General features: G+C 45.2%; 1 protein-coding gene across 2 annotated transcripts in view; it reads left to right on the forward strand.

Annotated features, from left to right (window-relative positions):
- The window catches only part of ITGA9 (integrin subunit alpha 9), a 459,851-nt gene that overhangs the window by 422,239 nt on the left and 19,536 nt on the right, over positions 1 to 18,076 (forward strand). For both annotated transcript variants that reach the window (XM_044293305.1, XM_044293304.1), the window contains one exon: positions 11,057 to 11,176. In XM_044293305.1, coding sequence (XP_044149240.1) covers positions 11,057 to 11,176 — 120 coding nt within the window. The remainder of the gene's footprint in view (positions 1 to 11,056; positions 11,177 to 18,076) is intronic.

Raw genomic sequence — 18,076 nt, forward strand, 5'->3', positions numbered from 1 at the left:
TGCAAATCCCCGAAGTATTCGGTCGAACTCCTTCTCCGCATCTAAGGTAAGAAGCAGAGAAGGCGTCGCCAATCCCCCTTTTGTAGTAGGCCCAATATCCTACGGGTACCATCTGGTGCCTCCCTGCCCTTTGTAAAGCCCACTTGGTCACTATGGATTAACATAGGCAAAATTTTCAAAAGCCTATGGGCCAGCAATTTTGCGTAAAGCTTTACATCGCAATTGAGGAGGGAAATCGGGCGAAAATTTGTTGGGGAATCTGTTGATTTCCCTGGCTTTGGTATGGTAACAATCGTAGCTTGTAACATTTCAAATGGGAATTGTTCTCCGGCTAACACCTTATTAAAAAGCTGCTTGAGATGCGATTGTAGTATAGGGGAAAACAATTGATAGTATTCATTGGAATGCCCGTCAGGGCTGGGTGACTTGTTTGGTTTAAGAGATTTAATAGTAGCCTCAACTTCAGAAACTGAAATTGGGGAATTCAATTCCTCAAGTTGTTCAGTATTTAATGAGGGCAGTTTGACTTTTTGGAGAAAAGAGGCAATGTTCTCTACAGATGGTTGAAATGTGGCGGGATCTTTGTTAAGGTTGTACAACTTCGAATAGTATTGGTTGAAAACTCCGCTATCTCATTTGGATGTGTGATTCTAGACTTTTTATCAGGGGCAAGCATATAGGGGATATTAATCTTTTGTGCTAAAGGTTTTACTTTCCTCGCCATTAACCTACTCGGCTTATTGTAAGATTTATAGTATGACAATCGCATGGAGGTTAATTGGCGATCGTAGTCTATTTGGAGAGTGGAACGTATTTCATTTCTCAAGGACATTAAATTTCTGTGAAGAGTTAAGGATGGATCTTATCTGATTTGTTCCTCTAATTTAGCCTCCTCTTCTAGGAGAGTTGATAATTTGGCTTCCCGCGATTTTCTGAAATGTGAACTCTGTTTTAGCAATTCCCCTCTAATAGTTGCTTTGTGAGCTTGCCATAGGGTAAAAGTGCTAATATCCCCCGTATCATTGAGAGAAAAATATTCCGTTATGGCTGCTTCTGTACGTGGTTTGTATTTAGGGTGACGGAGGAGAAAGGTGTTATTTGAGCATTAATAGGCAAAATTTGGGAAATTGAACACGAAATTGGTGCGTGGTCAGACCACCACGTCGTTCCTACCGAAGATCTAGAGATCCTAGATAATAAAGGCCTATCAGCGAGAAACAGATCAATTCGGGAGAACGATCTATGTCTTGCAGAGTAAAAGCTAAATTCTTTCGAATTTGCGTTTAAACATCGAAATGTGTCGTATAGCCGATTATCTCTCAGCCATCGCCCTGTCTGGTACTATGTTAAAGTCCCCACAAATCATTAAATATCCCTTTTGCACACCACGCGCTTTTCTCAGGATTTTGTTTAGGAACCTGACGGGAGACTTATTGGGGGCGTAAATATTAACAAGGGTCATTGCAACTGAACCAATTAGACCTACTAGCACAATGTATCTCCCACCCTCGTCAATTAACACTTTCTCAACCTGCAAGCCCAGTGAGTCTCTAATTGCAATAGCCACCTCTTCTTATTAGAATTAGCAAGCAGTACAGTAGAGAAACCTTTACTAGAAAAATCTGGATGTTTGTTGTGCACAAAATGCGTTTCCTGAACACATACTATATCTGTCGGCGAGGAACGAACATCCTTCCAGAGTGAGGATCTCTTATAAGGGGAGTTCAGCCCTTTGGCGTTAATAGACAATATCCTAACCGCCATCATAAAGGAGATTACCTTGACGCTGAAGACATGCTAGAATTTCTACACCGCTAGATTCTAGTGGAGAAGGATAGATCGGCATGTGACCATCAAGAAAAATAAAAAGAAAGACAAAAAAATCAAACATTGGGACTAATACAACCTGTGGAGTAAACATAGGTTAGTAAACAAAACTGGTTATGACTGGTCTGGAGGAGGTTCTAAGGAGAAACCTGGACCAGAGAATTCGGGGGTGAACAGTTCGGCTTTACTCCGCCATCCCTATTGGTGGTAGCGACTTGGCTATAGGGAAACATCGACCAACATAGGTATTAAACTCAGGATCAGTCTCCCACTGTGGACCAATCTGGGGCCACATGGGTAGTAGCTTTCTTTCTAACTGGAACCGGCGATGAAGATCTTCCAGTGTTCCAAGATTTAAGCAGCGACTCTCCCTCTTCAGGATTCTTGATAATAAATGTTTTCCCATCTTTGTGTATCAGAAGTTTCAGCGGAAATCCCCACTTGTATGGGATCTGGAGATCCCTCAGAACTCTGGTTATTGGTGAAAGTTGCTTTCTAGCTTGTAATGTCACTTGCGACAGATCGGCGTATATTTGAATATCCTGGAATGGAGCTGGTAAATTACGATTTTTCCTGATGTAGGAGACTAGCTCTTCCTTTATGCAGTAAAAGTGAAAACGTGCAATGACATCCTTGGACGCTGAAGCTGGAAGGTATTTAGGTTTAGGCAGATGGTAAGCCCTGTCAATCAGGAGCCATTGGGGATCCTTGTCTGGAAATACTGATTTAAGCATATCACCCAAGTATTATTGCAGATTAGCCGGTGTAATTGCATCTGAGATCCCTCTGAATTTCAGGTTGTTGCGTCTATTTCTATCCTCCTGGTCGGCCAATTTAGCTCTCAGGCCTGCAACTTCATCCTCCACAGTATAATGCGCATCTATGAGATCATTATGGGAGTTGGTTAGTTCCCCCATTTTGTGTTCAATGTGGTTCACCCTGGAACCCAGGTTGTCCACCGCAGACGTAATGGAGGAAGCTACTTGTTGCAGCTGCGATGTGAGGGAGTGATGTACTGCCGCCATCATCTCTTTAAGTGATTTTTCACACACCGCCTGATCTGTGCATACAAAGTTTTGCAGGGGATCTGCCGTCGCAACCACTGTAATTGATGCCATAGCTAAAGCAGGGGATCGGAACTTATCTGAGGGGGAAATATCGCCTCTCCTGGAGCCGGCTATGGTGTCACTCACCGGCAGCATGGTCATCATGGCGTCCCCTTGTTCTGGCTCAGTATCATCACGGAGATCACTGCCCCTAGAATTGGAGCGATGCAGCGTATGGACTCGCTTGTCCCTCGTCTCTGATTCATTGTAGCTGGCCGATAAAGGAGATGAGCTTCCCCTGGCTGCGGGAGCTGAGTAGTTCAGCCATCAGGCTCCTGGGCTGAAAAGAAGTCAGTGAGACGTCTAAGACCCGGACGAGACGCTTTCTTCCTGGTCATCATGTCACTGTGGAGGTAGGAAACGAATCGGTGCCTCTGTTTCTCTTTTGCCAAAGTGCTTCAGGTCGCTTATCAGGGATGGTGAAGCGGAGCTCCTTCACCAAGCAGCCATCTCAGTCGGCAGCAGGCCACGCCCCCCTGAAGGCATATTTAGATGGACATTATATTTAGTGCTATCAACCATACAGGAAAATACAGCACTACATCCCTATTACATCTAGTAATGTCTCCCCTAATTATACATATTCTCTTTCTTCATCATCTCCATTCGAACCACACTGTGTAATGACCGGCAACACACACAGGGAGGAAAACCGGGAAAGCCCTGCACAAGGGAGAGGGAAAGGTGGTGACCCCTAACTCACCTTGCAGCTGGTACCTGCCTGCCCTGTCGTCCCTAGACGGGTTCCTCACCCGTGCGGCGATCACGTGCCTAAACCCTGGCTTTCCCTGAAATGAGCCCTAGATAATGAACGGGCCGGTGGGATCGCTAGTCCTCACCACTGCACTAAGAGGGAAACACCAGGGAGAGGACAGACAAACACAGACAAACACAAACACCCAGGTGGACGGCAACAATTGTCCACAAAGGTCCAACAGGGATCCGGAGGGTAGCGTTCTAAGGCAACACTCAGAGAACGCAGCAACACAGCTCCAGTGGGTCAGAATAGATGTCCAGGCAGGAAGCTCTATATCTGGCAACCAGAGAAGTGTGAGAGGGGAATATAAGGAGGATTGGGAGTGCTGGACAAGGAACAGCTGAGAGAAGAAGCTACGGATCCCTGAGTGAGCCAAAAGGGTTTGTAAAGCAAACCCAGAAAGCTACAATAAGGAAACTTCCCTATCTGACATAGAGCGTGCAGCCAACCGCTGCGACCTCCTGACCCCGGGTACAACGGAGTCAGGCGTGGCTCTTGACACCCTCGTGACAGTACCCCCCTCTCTACGAGGCGCCTCCGGACACTCAGGACCAGGTCTCTCAGGATGAGAGGCATGAAAAATCCGGACTAGCCTGTCGGCGTTTACCTCAGACGCAGGAACCCACATTCTTTCCTCGGGACCGTAACCTCTCCAGTGCACCAGATATTGGAGAGAGCGGCGGACCCGACGAGAATTAACAATTTTGGATATCTGAAATTCCAAACTACCATCCACGACAACAGGAGGGGGTGGCAGCGGTGACGGTTCTAGAGGTGGAACATATTTTTTGAGTAACGACTTATGAAAGACATTATGGATTTTAAAAGTCTGAGGTAACTCCAGGCGAAAAGCCACAGGGTTAATGACGGCTACAATCTTGTAAGGACCAATAAACCTAGGACCCAGTTTCCAAGAGGGAACCTTCAACTTGATATTCCTTGTAGACAGCCACACATAGTCATTCACTCCTAGGTCCAGACCTGGCGACCGTCTCTTATCAGCCATGCATTTGTATTTACCTCCCATATTTTTCAAGTTAGCTTGCACCTTCTGCCATACTGATGAAAGAGATGACGAAAACCGTTCCTCCTCGGGAACCCCAGAAGACCCCCCCTCTTTGAAAGTACAGAATTGGGGATGAAAACCATATGCACCAAGAAATGGTGACTTGCCAGTGGATTCCTGACGGCGATTATTTATGGCAAACTCAGCTAACGGTAAATATGACGACCACAACTCTTGGTTTTCAGACACAAAACATCTTAGATATGTCTCCAGGTTTTGGTTGGTACGCTCAGTCTGTCCATTCGACTGAGGATGGAAAGCTGAGGAAAAGGACAAGTGAACCCCTAAACGGGAACAAAAAGCTTTCCAAAATTTAGAAATAAACTGGGTTCCCCGGTCCGAAACAACATCGGAGGGGACCCCGTGAAGCTTCACGATCTCACTGACGAATACCTGAGCAAGAGTTTTAGCATTAGGTAGTGCGGGTAACGCAATAAAGTGTGCCATTTTGCTAAACCTGTCCACTACTACCAAAATCACTGTTTTACCCGCAGACAAAGGTAAGTCAGTGACAAAATCCATAGACAGATGTGTCCATGGTCTATTGGGAATGACGAGTGGTAATAGAGACCCTGCAGGACGTGTATGTGAAACTTTTGCGCGCGCACAGGTAGAACAAGAAGACACAAAATCCAATACATCCTGACGCAACCTTGGCCACCAAAAACGACGAGACAATAGCTCTAAGGTTGCTTTACTACCCGGGTGCCCAGCAAGTGCCGAATTATGATGTTCCTTTAATAATTTGAGACGTAGGTTCAACGGTACAAACAACTTCTCTGAAGGGCAAGAGACCGGGGCGTCCCCCTGGGCCTCTAACACCTTCCCCTCCAAGGCAGAGTGTACCGCAGAGACAACTACTCCTCTTTGTAGAATGGGTACCGGATCACTCACATTACCCCCTCCAGGGAAACAACGAGATAGTGCATCAGCCTTGGTATTCTTTACCCCAGGACGATAGGTAATCACAAAGTTAAACCTGGTAAAAAATAGCGACCACCTAGCCTGTCTAGGGGTGAGACGCTTAGCTGATTCGAGGTACAGCAGATTTTTGTGGTCCGTAAACACAGTGACGGGGTGGACTGCCCCCTCTAAAAAGTGACGCCACTCCCCAAACGCAAGTTTAATAGCTAACAGTTCCCTATTGCCAATATCGTAGTTCTGTTCCGCTGCAGATAGTTTTTTAGAAAAGAAAGCACAAGGACGCCATTTGCCAGGAGACGGACCCTGAGACAGCACAGCCCCACTCCCACCTCTGATGCATCGACTTCAACAATAAAAGGCTGAGAGACATCAGGTTGGACTAGTACAGGTGCTGAGGTAAACCTCTCTTTTAGAGAGGAAAAAGCAACTTTAGCGGCGTCAGACCATTTAGAAAAATCAGTCCCCTTCCTAGTCATGTCAGTAAGGGGTTTTACGATCACCGAATAATTTTTAATGAATTTCCTATAGAAATTCGCAAAGCCCAAGAACCGTTGTAGTGCTTTGAGGTTCTCAGGAAGATCCCAATCCAAAATTGCCTGGACCTTCCTAGGATCCATACGGAAACCTGACGCAGATAAATAATAACCTAGGAATTGTATCTCCTGAACGGCAAAAACACATTTTTCAATTTTAGCATATAATTCATTCGTCCGTAGGACCTGTAGTACTTGTCTGACATGCTCCTCATGTGTTTTCAGATCAGACGAATAAATTAAGATATCATCTAGGTATATTACCACAAACCTGCCGATTAGATGACTAAAAATGTCATTAACGAAATGTTGAAAGACGGCAGGAGCATTGGTCAGGCCGAAAGGCATAACTAGATTTTCATAATGCCCCTCAGGGGTGTTAAAAGCTGTCTTCCACTCATCCCCCTCCTTGATACGAATCAGATTGTAGGCCCCCCTAAGATCGAGTTTGGAGAACCACCTAGCACCCGCAATCTGGTTAAACAGGTCAGGAATGAGAGGAAGAGGGTATGGGTCTCGGATGGTTATCCGATTTAATTCACGAAAATCTAGGCAAGGACGCAGGCCCCCATCTTTCTTTTTAACAAAGAAAAACCCTGCAGCCACGGGTGAAGAAGAGGGTCTGATGTGTCCCTTAGCCAAACTCTCGGAGATATAATCCTTCATGGCTTGTCTCTCTGGACCTGAAAGATTATATAACCTGGTCTTGGGTAATTTTGCGCCGGGAATGAGGTTAACCGGGCAATCATAAGGGCGATGAGGTGGTAACTTCTGACAACCCTTTTCAGAAAAAAACGTCCTCAAAGTCCGAAACAAATGTGGGTAGGGTAGTTATGGAGGCGACTAAGCAATTGCTATTTAAGCAATTTTCTCTGCACGGCTCACTCCACTCCAATATCTCCCTGGCCTGCCAATCCACCACTGGATTGTGCGCTACCAACCAGGGTAGGCCCAGCACCACCGGAGTGGGAAGCCCCTCCAGAACATAACATGAAAGCATCTCGTTATGGTGGTCCCCTACCCGAAGGTGTAAATTATGAACGATGTGGGTGAGGTTTCTCTGAGACAGAGGAGCAGAATCTATAGCAAATATGGGAATAGGTCTCTGTAACGTACAGAGAGACAAACCCATAGTGCGGGCAAAATGGGCATCTATCAAATTTACCCCTGCTCCACTGTCTAGAAAGAAAGAAACAGTCTCTGTCTTATCACCAAAAACAATAACCGCTGGCAACAAAAATTGCGATGTACGTATGGAGGAAACGTATACCCCCCGGCTGACATCCTCCACACAGCCTGGGGTTAGTAGTTTTCCGACGGTTTTTTTGTTTCTGAGGAAAGAAGGACAGACGTTAATGAAATGACCCCTCTCCCCACAAAAAAAACAACCCCCACGCCTACGGCGAACCTCAGGAGGACGGACCTGACGAGTAGTTCCTCCTAGCTGCATAGGCTCGTCTATGTCCGTACAGACTAACTGCTGCTTGGGAGGGGTTATCAATGGCTCCGGTTTTTTCAACCTGTCCCTAAGGCGTCTATCTATACGGATAGAAAGGGACATAACTGCATCAAGGGAAAAGGGGGTCTCATACAATGCAAGCGCATCCTTAACCCTTTCGGATAACCCAGAGCAGAACTGACTCCTGAGAGCCGGGTCGTTCCATTGGGTATCCGTAGCCCACCTACGGAAGTCAGAGCAATACTCCTCTACCGGCCGCTCTCCTTGTAGGAGTCTCCGTAATTTTGATTCAGCCAGTGCGACTCGGTCAGGGTCGTCATATATGAGACCCAAGGCCCCGAAAAACTCATCCACTGACCGAAGAGCCTGGGAATCAGTAGGTAAAGAGAACGCCCAGGACTGCGGGTCCCCCTGCAGCAGGGAAATAACAACACCCACCCGCTGTTCTTCATTACCAGAGGAGTAAGGACGCAGTTTAAAGTATAGTTTACAGGCCTCACGGAACGTCAAAAACTTGTCCCTTCCCCCAGAAAATCTGTCAGGGAGAGCAACCTTGGGTTCCGCAACAACCTGGTTACCAGTAGCAACCGCTGGGCTTGCGGTCTGTTGTAATTGCTGCTGTTGTTGGAGGACCGACGCCTTCAATCCTGCCACCTCCAAAGACAGGCCATGAAATTGTTCGGACAGAGCAGCAATTGGATCCATACTGGATTCTAAGTAGGTAAAAATTTATTTTTTTTTTTTTTTTTTTTTTTTTTTACCTACACAAAAATAAGGGCCAGATATAATGTAATGACCGGCAACACACACAGGGAGGAAAACAGGGAAAGCCCTGCACAAGGGAGAGGGAAAGGTGGTGACCCCTAACTCACCTTGCAGCTGGTACCTGCCTGCCCTGTCGTCCCTAGACGGGTTCCTCACCCGTGCGGCGATCACGTGCCTAAACCCTGGCTTTCCCTGAAATGAGCCCTAGATAATGAACGGGCCGGTGGGATCGCTAGTCCTCACCACTGCACTAAGAGGGAAACACCAGGGAGAGGACAGACAAACACAGACAAACACAAACACCCAGGTGGACGGCAACAATTGTCCACAAAGGTCCAACAGGGATCCGGAGGGTAGCGTTCTAAGGCAACACTCAGAGAACGCAGCAACACAGCTCCAGTGGGTCAGAATAGATGTCCAGGCAGGAAGCTCTATATCTGGCAACCAGAGAAGTGTGAGAGGGGAATATAAGGAGGATTGGGAGTGCTGGACAAGGAACAGCTGAGAGAAGGAGCTACGGATCCCTGAGTGAGCCAAAAGGGTTTGTAAAGCAAACCCAGAAAGCTACAATAAGGAAACTTCCCTATCTGACATAGAGCGTGCAGCCAACCGCTGCGACCTCCTGACCCCGGGTACAACGGAGTCAGGCGTGGCTCTTGACACCCTCGTGACACACTGCCATGGTGATGTCTTTCAGCCATGTTGTGTCTCTACAGGCAGTTTACCACACAGACATTTTTGATTCCTCACTTTTCTATTATCCTACCTCCAATCTGGCACCCCAAGTGTTATTCTGCTGCTACTCTCAATACTGTGCCCATTGTGCTCCCCAGTGCCCCCAAAAACTATACTGCAGAAATAATAGTAATAGAGCTTGCAAAAATCTCACCTATAGTTAAAATTCTCTCCCAGAGTAGCGTCATCAGTAATAGTGCCTCCTCTCCATAGTTCCCCAATAGAGATAATGCTCCCTGAAAGTGCCCCGTTAGTAGTAGTGGCCTCTATATTGTACCTAATAATGCCCCCAGTAATAAAAACACCTTCATAGTGCTCCCGGAAGTAATTAGGCCTCCTATATTGCCTAGTAGTTATAAGGTCCCTCTGTAGTGTACCTAATTGTATTAAAGCCTCTACTAGTAAGACTCCTCTATAGTGGCCACAGTACTAATACGATCCTCTATAGTGCATCTAGCAGTTATAATGTAATGTTCCTCATATTGCCCCCAATAGTTACAGTGCCCCCTATAGTGCCCTAGTAGTTATAATGTACCCCCTCTAGTAGTGACAAAGAATAAAAATACTCTCACCTGACTCCTGATCCATGCCACAATCTGTGATGAAGGCCACTGGCCAGGGCAGAAGGTTGTGATAATGTAATTGTGCTGCCTGCATCCTTTGCAGGCATTCATGATCACATCATGGCACCACCTGAGACCCAGGTAGGCGCAATGATGTAATCGCTTTGCAACCTCATGCGCTGCTTTACTGCCTGATAGGCTTCAGGCCTACAGGCCTGTGGCTTATGAAAGTGAGCGGTGGGGACGGGAGCCATCAGCTCCTGTAGTGCACAGCAGTATCCAACTGCTTTTGCCATTCTGAGGATGGCATTACAGTTCCATATGCAGCGACCACTACATCCCTGGGCAAAACATCTGGGGCTTGTTTGGCCTAGCAATCCTCCTTCTGCAGGAGGATACTGATGGGCAACCATAGAAATAGTAGAACATATGTGGTTGTATTTGTTGCTTGCATTAGCTATTTGGAAACAAGGACAGTGAGTAAAAGTTTCCTATGGAATAAGAAAGGTATGAGTTATATGCAAAGTTTAACAATACCTGTTCCCCATAAAGCACAAAGTCTAAACAGTAATTTAGGTAGTAGCATAGGTATGAAAGTCACATATGGTATAACGGTGTATGTGTACACTTACAAAATACATTTCCATTCAGTCTAGGATTTATAGGAATGTCAATAAAACTATACAGTGCTTTCACTAAGCTCAGATTATATGGCTGGAAGTGTTTTAACACATTGATAAGTGAATTTCAGTAGCCTGCAGGAGCTATAAAAACCATTATAGATACTGGCGTACTGTGAATATAATGTTTTGGGCTTTTTTCAGAATCAAAAGTGAATAATATTCTGACACTTGCATACCTTGAAATGAAGTTGATGCAGTTCCAGTCATTGTCCTCTTCAGGAAGCTGCACCTTCTTTATTGTTTTAACATATGTACTTGAATTTGGCTAAAACTTTATTCTTTACTCACTGCTTGAAATGTTCACTCTTGGAATGTAGTGTAAAGTTTATAAGGCACAACTATCCATAAATTGCTGCTCTCCTTTCTCTGCCTCACTGTATCATGGAAAATGTAGAATTAGATGATGATACTACAGTATTTAAAAGGAAACAGTATCATCATTCAATAAATAATAAAAAAATAGTTTTTCACATTTTTCTGACATGTATGCTGGTAGAAAAGTCTTCAGTGTAGCTGAGCTGCAATGCCAGACACAACCGATGGACAGGTGTGGCACTGTTGTTGGAATAAAGCAGACATGATTTTGTAATCCTGGACAACCCCTTTAATTATATAAACCTCATTCCTATTCTCTACAGGTGATCTTTGAGGCCTTACACAATCAAGAACCACGTGGTTACGTGGTGGGTTGGATCATTGCCATCAGCTTACTAGTTGGGATCCTCATATTTCTGTTGCTTGCTGTATTGCTGTGGAAGGTAAGCTACAAAAAAACTTAGGAAGTGAAATGCTAATTGTAACTATAAGTACCTGTCCTGGACTGATTGTTCAGTATTAAAAAGTTGTCATTAAAGTGAATATGTCACGTTGAACCTGGTAGATACACTGCAGGCAGTATGTTATAGAGCAGGAGGAGCGGAGCAGATCGATATATAGTTTTATGAGAAAAGATTCAGTATAACCTCTAGTTTATACATTTATATTCCTGCTTATTTTGGGCTCTGAAGTCAGGGAGGCAGTCCTATCAGTGATTGACAGCCCTCCCTCTATCTCTGTGTACATAGAGATGGCTGTCAATCACTGATAGGACCGCCTCCCTGACTTCAAAGCCCAGTATGAACATGGAAACAAATAGAAACATAAAAAATTGTACTAAATCTTGTACTAAATTTTCCCAAAAAAACTATACATCAATCTGCTCAGCTTCTCCTGCTCTATAACATGTAGCCTGCAGATTAATTCAGCCTCCGCTCCGCTCGCCTCCGCACGGACAGGCGGACAGCTGAACGCTGCTTGCAGCGTTCGGGTGTCCGCCTGGCCGTGCGGAGGCGTGCAGATCCGTCCAGACTTACAATGTAAGTCAATGGGGACGGATCCGTTTGAAGATGCCACAATATGGCTCAATCTTCAAGCGGATCCGTCCCCCATTGACTTTGCATTGAAAGTCTGGACGGATCCGTCCGAGGCTATTTTCACACTTAGCTTTTATATGCCAAAATAATGCAGACGGATCCGTTCTGAACGGAGCCTCCGTCTGCATTATTATGATCGGATCCGTTCAGAACGGATCCGATCGAACGCTAGTGTGAAAGTAGCCTAAGTTTAAAGGGACTTTGTCACCAGTTTTATGCTACTCTCACATTTTAAATCCTAACAGCTCCAGCACATGCCAATGAGTTTCCAAAATCATGAAATCACGGCTCTTCCCGCCTCCTGCCTCTGACAGTTTATTTATTTTTTTCAACTAAATAAGCAGTAGGTGGCCAGGAGCTCATGAATATTCAGGACTCATCATTAGGCACTGGAGCTGTTCAATACAAGATTTTGGCAATCAGGTGGATTAATTAAAGAAAGTGATTCAGCATTTTGTTAAGGGGATCAGTTACTAGGTTATTTTTTTGCCCTTAGGACACTGTGAAACTGGTGATAGATTCTCTTTAAAAGCCAAAGTACTATGTATACAATAAATTAGTATACAATACATTTTATAGTATACAATAAATTTTAGTATTTTCTAAATTTGTAATACAACTGCTATTCCTTCCAATAGGCAGAGGTAGTCTAAGGCTACTTTCACACTAGCGTTCTGAACGGATCCGATCATAATAATGCAGACGGAGGCTCCGTTCAGAACGGATCCGTCTGCATTATTTTTAGCATATAACAGCTAAGTGTGAAAATAGCCTCGTACGGATCCGTCCAGACTTTCAATGTAAAGTCAATGGGGGACGGATCCGCCTGAAGATTGAGCCATATTGTGGCATCTTCAAACGGATCCGTCCCCATTGACTTACATTGTAAGTCTGGGCGGATCCGCACGGATCCGCACGCCTCCGCACGGCCAGGCGGACACCCGAACGCTGCAAGCAGCGTTCAGCTGTCCGCCTGTCCTTGCGGAGGCGAGCGGACCGGAGGCTGAACGCCGCCAGACTGATGCAGTCTGAGCGGATCCGCTCCATTCAGACTGCATCAGGGCTGGACGGCTGCTTTCGGGTCCGCTCGGAGCTCACGAGCGGACCGACGAACGCTAGTGTGAAAGTAGCCTTACTTCACCAAATGGCATTTATTATGTAGAGGAAGTTAATACAAGGCACCTACTAATGTATTGTGATTGTCCATATTACATCTTTTGCTGGCTACATAAATTTTTCAGTCGCATTATACAATGCTTAAATCCATGGGTTATGTCCACCCTGTAATCCAGCAACGGTGGCCGTGCTTACACACTGTACAAAAAAGCTATACGCATTTCCACGGTCCCGGCCACCAGAGAGGCTGGCATCTTTTCATATAGTGTGTAAGCACGGCCACCGCTGCTGGATTGCAGGGTGGTTGTAACAATGGTTAGGAGCAGTGTAAAATGCAACTGAAAAATGAATCCAGCCAGCAGGAGGCAATATGGACAATCACAATACATTAGTAAGTGCCTTGTATCAACTTTCTCTACATGACCAATGCCATTTGCTGAAGTTAGAAAACCCCTTAAATCCATTTTCCCTTATGTCAGCCATAATACGGGCATCATGTTGGCTACTTCTAGACACTAATACCTTCAGGATCCAGTGTAAAAAGTGGAGACTCCTTACACTAATGAGCGGTACATGTACAGATGTGGTAACCCCGCAGTTTGGACAGAGGCCATTTTTGTATGCAGAATTATCAGAAGGGCAACCATCTAGACTCAGTGTTGACATGCAGGGAGACCTCCATGTTTGTTGCAGTCACAATTTTTCAAATAAGTAGTCTGCCTGGGCCTCACATGTTGTCTTTGGGCACTGGCCGCAGTGGTGGCACTTGGAAGTGAGTAGGAACAAGATGAGTTGAGTAAATAATTATTAATGCAGTAGTTTACAACATATTTTTAAGGACATTGCTTGGAACAAATATTTCCATAATGGCCTTTAAAAATAAGGACTGTCTTAGCAATCTCAGGATTATTGGCAACTATGGTATATACTGTTGACTTCTTTATACTTGTTGACTAGGAATATCTGTATTCTGCAGGTTTACATGCTGAATATATACATAAGGCTACTTTCACACCAGCATTTTTCCCTTTCCCGCTATTGAGATTCGTTCAGTTTCATTGTGTTCCCATGACGCACACAAAAGCACAGCAAGCAGCGTTTTTGAGTGCGTCCTGGGATGTGGAGCAAGATGGATCTGTCATGACTCACAATGTAAGTCAATGGAGATGGATCAGTTTTCTCTGACACAAAAGAAAATGGATCCATCCCCCATTGACTTACAATGGTTTTAGAGACAGATCCGTCCTTGCTATGTTAAAGATAATACAACCAGATCCGTTCATAACGGATTACCTAGATCAGGAATGCTCAACTTGCGGCCCTCCGGCTGAATAGGGAGAGCAAAGAAAGCATGCCAGACACTTTTGGCACTGAATTATCTCCTGAAAAAGTGGCCCATTTTGTGCTCCCTATCTTCTGTTTACTTAAAAAGGATCTTTCATTACAATAAAAAATCTAAACTAAGTATACAGACATGGAGAGCGGCGCCCAGGGATCTCCCTGCACTTACTATTATCCCTGGGCTCAACTGGGAGGAGCCTGCTCTTGTTCTTCTGGGCGTCTCCTTCTCTAAGGCTGGAGTGCTGGCCAATCGCAGTGCTCAGCTCCTAGCCTAGGAGAAAAAAAACTCTCAGGCTATGAGCTGAGCACTGCGATTGGCCAGCGCTACAGCCTTAGAGAAGGAGACGCCCAGGGATAATATGAAGATACCAGAGCCTATACCGGGAGAACGGAGCAGCGCCCAGGGATAATAGTAAGTGCAGGGAGATCCCTGGGCGCCGCTCTCTGTGTCAGCATACTAAGTTTAGATTTTTAATCGTAATAAAAGGTCCTCTTTAACTGTGGAGACACGCTCCTCCCTGACTACTGCTGTCCTTACTGCCTCTCTCCACATACAGTGTATATTCACTGACCAAAAATATAAATGCAACACTTTTGGTTTTGCTCCCATTCTGCATGAGCTGAACTCAAAGATCTGAAACGTTTTCTACATACACAAAAGATCCATTACTCTCAAATATTCACAAATCAGTCTAAATCTGTGTTAGTGAGCACCTCTCCTTTGCCGAGATAATCCATCCCACCTCACAGGTGTGTCATATCAAGGTGCTGATTAGACATGAATATTGCACAGGTGTGCCTTAGACTGGCCACAATAAAAGACCACTCTGAAATGTGTACAGTTATGCCTTACTGGAAGGAGGGGGGGGGGGGGGGGGACAGAAAACCAGTCATTATCTGGTGTGGCCACCATTTTCCCCCCGCATTGCAACACATCTCCGTCGCATAGAGTTGATCAGGTTGTTGATTGTGGAATGTTGGTCCACTCCTCTTCAATAGCTGTGCGAAGTTGCAGAATATTGGCAGGAACTGGAGCACGCTGTCATATACGCCGATCCAGAACATCCCAAACATGCTCAATGGGTGACATGTCTGGTGAGTATGCTGGCCATGCAAGAACTGGGATGTTTTCAGCTTCCAGGATTTGTGTACAGATCCTTGCAATATGGGGATGTGCATTATCATGCTGCAAGATGAGGTGATGATCGTGAATGAATGGCACAACAATGGGCCTCAGGATCTCGTCACTGTATCTCTGTGCATTCAAAATACCATCAATAAAATGCACCTGTGTCCGTTGTCCATAACATACGCCTGCCCATACCATGACCCAACCGCCACCACCATGGGCCACTCGATCCACAACATTGACCTCAGCATTCAAACCACTAACCCACACGATGCCACGCACGCTTTCTACCATCTGCCCTGAACAGGGAAAACCGGGACTTATCTGTGAACAGAACACCTCTCCAATCTGCCAAATTCTCTGAAATGCAAGAATTAAATATGTTCTATTTTTTGGGTGGAATGGAAGTGCGGATCCGCAAATGCGGACAGCACATTCCAGCCCCATTGAAAATTAATGGGTCCGCACCTGTTCCGCGAAATTGCGGATCGGATGTGGACCAATTTTGCCGATGTGTGAATGGACCCTAACACAGATTTAGACAGATTTGTGAACAATATTTGAGAGTAATGGGTCTTTTGTGTATGTAGAAAATGTTTCAGATCTTTGGGTTCAGCTCATGCAAAATGGGAGTAAAACCGAAAGTGTTGTGTTTATATTTTTGGTCAATGTATATAGCTCCCTGTCTTCTGTTTACTTAACTGTGGAGACACGCTCTTCACTAACTGCTGCTGCCCTCACTGCTTCTCTACACATACAGTGTCTGTATACAGTACAGACACACCTTCTTATTCAAAGAGTTTTCTTTATTTTCATGACTATGAAAATTGTAGATTCACACTGAAGCCATCACAACTATGAATTAACACATGTGGAATTATATACATAACAAAAAAGTGGGAAATAACTGACAATATGTCATATTCTAGGTTCTTCAAAGTAGCCACCTTTTGCTTTGCTTACTGCTTTGCACACTCTTGGCATTCTCTTGATGAGCTTCAAGAGGTAGTCATCTAAAATGGTCTTCCAACAGTCTTGAAGGAGTTCCCAGAGATGCTTAGCACTTGTTGGCCCTTTTGCCTTCACTCTGCGGTCCGGCTCACCCCAAACCATCTCGATTGGGTTCAGGTCCGGTGACACTGGAGGCCAGGTCATCTGGCACAGCACCGCATCACTCTTCTTCATGGTCAAATAGCCCTTACACAGCCTGGAGGTGTGTTTGGGGTCATTGTCCTGTTGAAAAATAAATGATGGTCCAATTAAACGCAAACCGGATGGAATAGCATGCCGCTGCAAGATGCTGTGGAAACCATGCTGGTTCAGTATGCCTTCAATTTTGAATAAATCCCCAACAGTGTCAACAGCAAAGCACCCCCACACCATCACACCTCCTCCTCCATGCTTCACGGTGGGAACCAGGCATGTAGAGTCGATCCGTTCACCTTTTCAGCATCGCACAAAGACGCAGTGGTTGGAACCAAAGATCTCAAATTTGGACTCATCAGACCAAAGCACAGATTTCCACTGGTCTAATGTCCATTCCTTGTGTTCTTTAGCCCAAACAAGTCTCTTCTGCTTGTTGGCTGTCCTTAGCAGTGGTTTCCTAGCAGATATTCTGCCATGAAGGCCTGATTCACACAGTCTCCTCTTAACAGTTGTTCTAGAGATGTGTCTGCTGCTAGAACTCTGTGTGGCATTGACCTGGTCTCTAATCTGAGCTGCTGTTAACCAGCGATTTCTGAGGCTAGTGACTCGGATGAACTTATCCTCCGCAGCAGAAGTGACTCTTGGTCTTCCTTTCCTGGGGTGGTCCACATGTGAGCCAGTTTCTTTGTAGCGCTTGATGGTTTTTGTGACTGCACTTGGGGACACTTTCAAAGTTCTCCCAATTTTTCGGACTGACTGGCCTTCATTTCTTAAAGTAATGATGGCCACTCGTTTTTCTTTACTTAGCTGCTTTTTTCTTGCCATAATACAAATTCTAACAGTCTATTCAGTAGGACTATCAGCTGTGTATCCACCTGACTTCTCCACAAGTCAACTGATGGTCCCAACCCCATTTATAAGGCAAGAAATCCCACTTATTAAACCTGACAGGGCACACCTGTGAAGTGAAAACCATTTCAGGTGACTACCTCTTGAAGCTCAACAAGAGAATGCCAAGAGTGTGCAAAGCAGTAATCAAAGCAAAAGGTGGCTACTTTGAAGGACCTAGAATATGACATATTTTCAGTTGTTTCACACTTTTTTGTTATGTATATAATTCCACATGTGTTAATTCATAGTTTTGATGCCTTCAGTGTGAATCTACAATTTGCATAGTCATGAAAATAAAGAAAACTCTTTGAATGAGAAGGTGTGTCCAAACTTTTGGTCTGTACTGTATTCACTTTTGGCATCTAACCACATTTTAATTAGTAATAGTTAAAAAAAATAATGAAAAAAAAAAACTCACCTCATCTACTTGATCGCGCAGCCGGCATCCTCTTCTATCTTCATTCAGCAGGACCTGTGGTGACGTCACTGCGCTCACCACGTGACAGCATCGCAGTTCCAGCAGAAAGAAGAGGATGCCGGCTGTGCGATCAAGTGAGGGAGGTGATTTTTTTTTTTAACCCCTCAGGGGAGGGAGGATGAAGGGGCCCGCACACCTACCTGAA

Source organism: Bufo gargarizans, chromosome 5 (genome assembly GCF_014858855.1).
Source record: "Bufo gargarizans isolate SCDJY-AF-19 chromosome 5, ASM1485885v1, whole genome shotgun sequence".
Taxonomy (NCBI): Eukaryota; Metazoa; Chordata; class Amphibia; order Anura; family Bufonidae; genus Bufo; species Bufo gargarizans.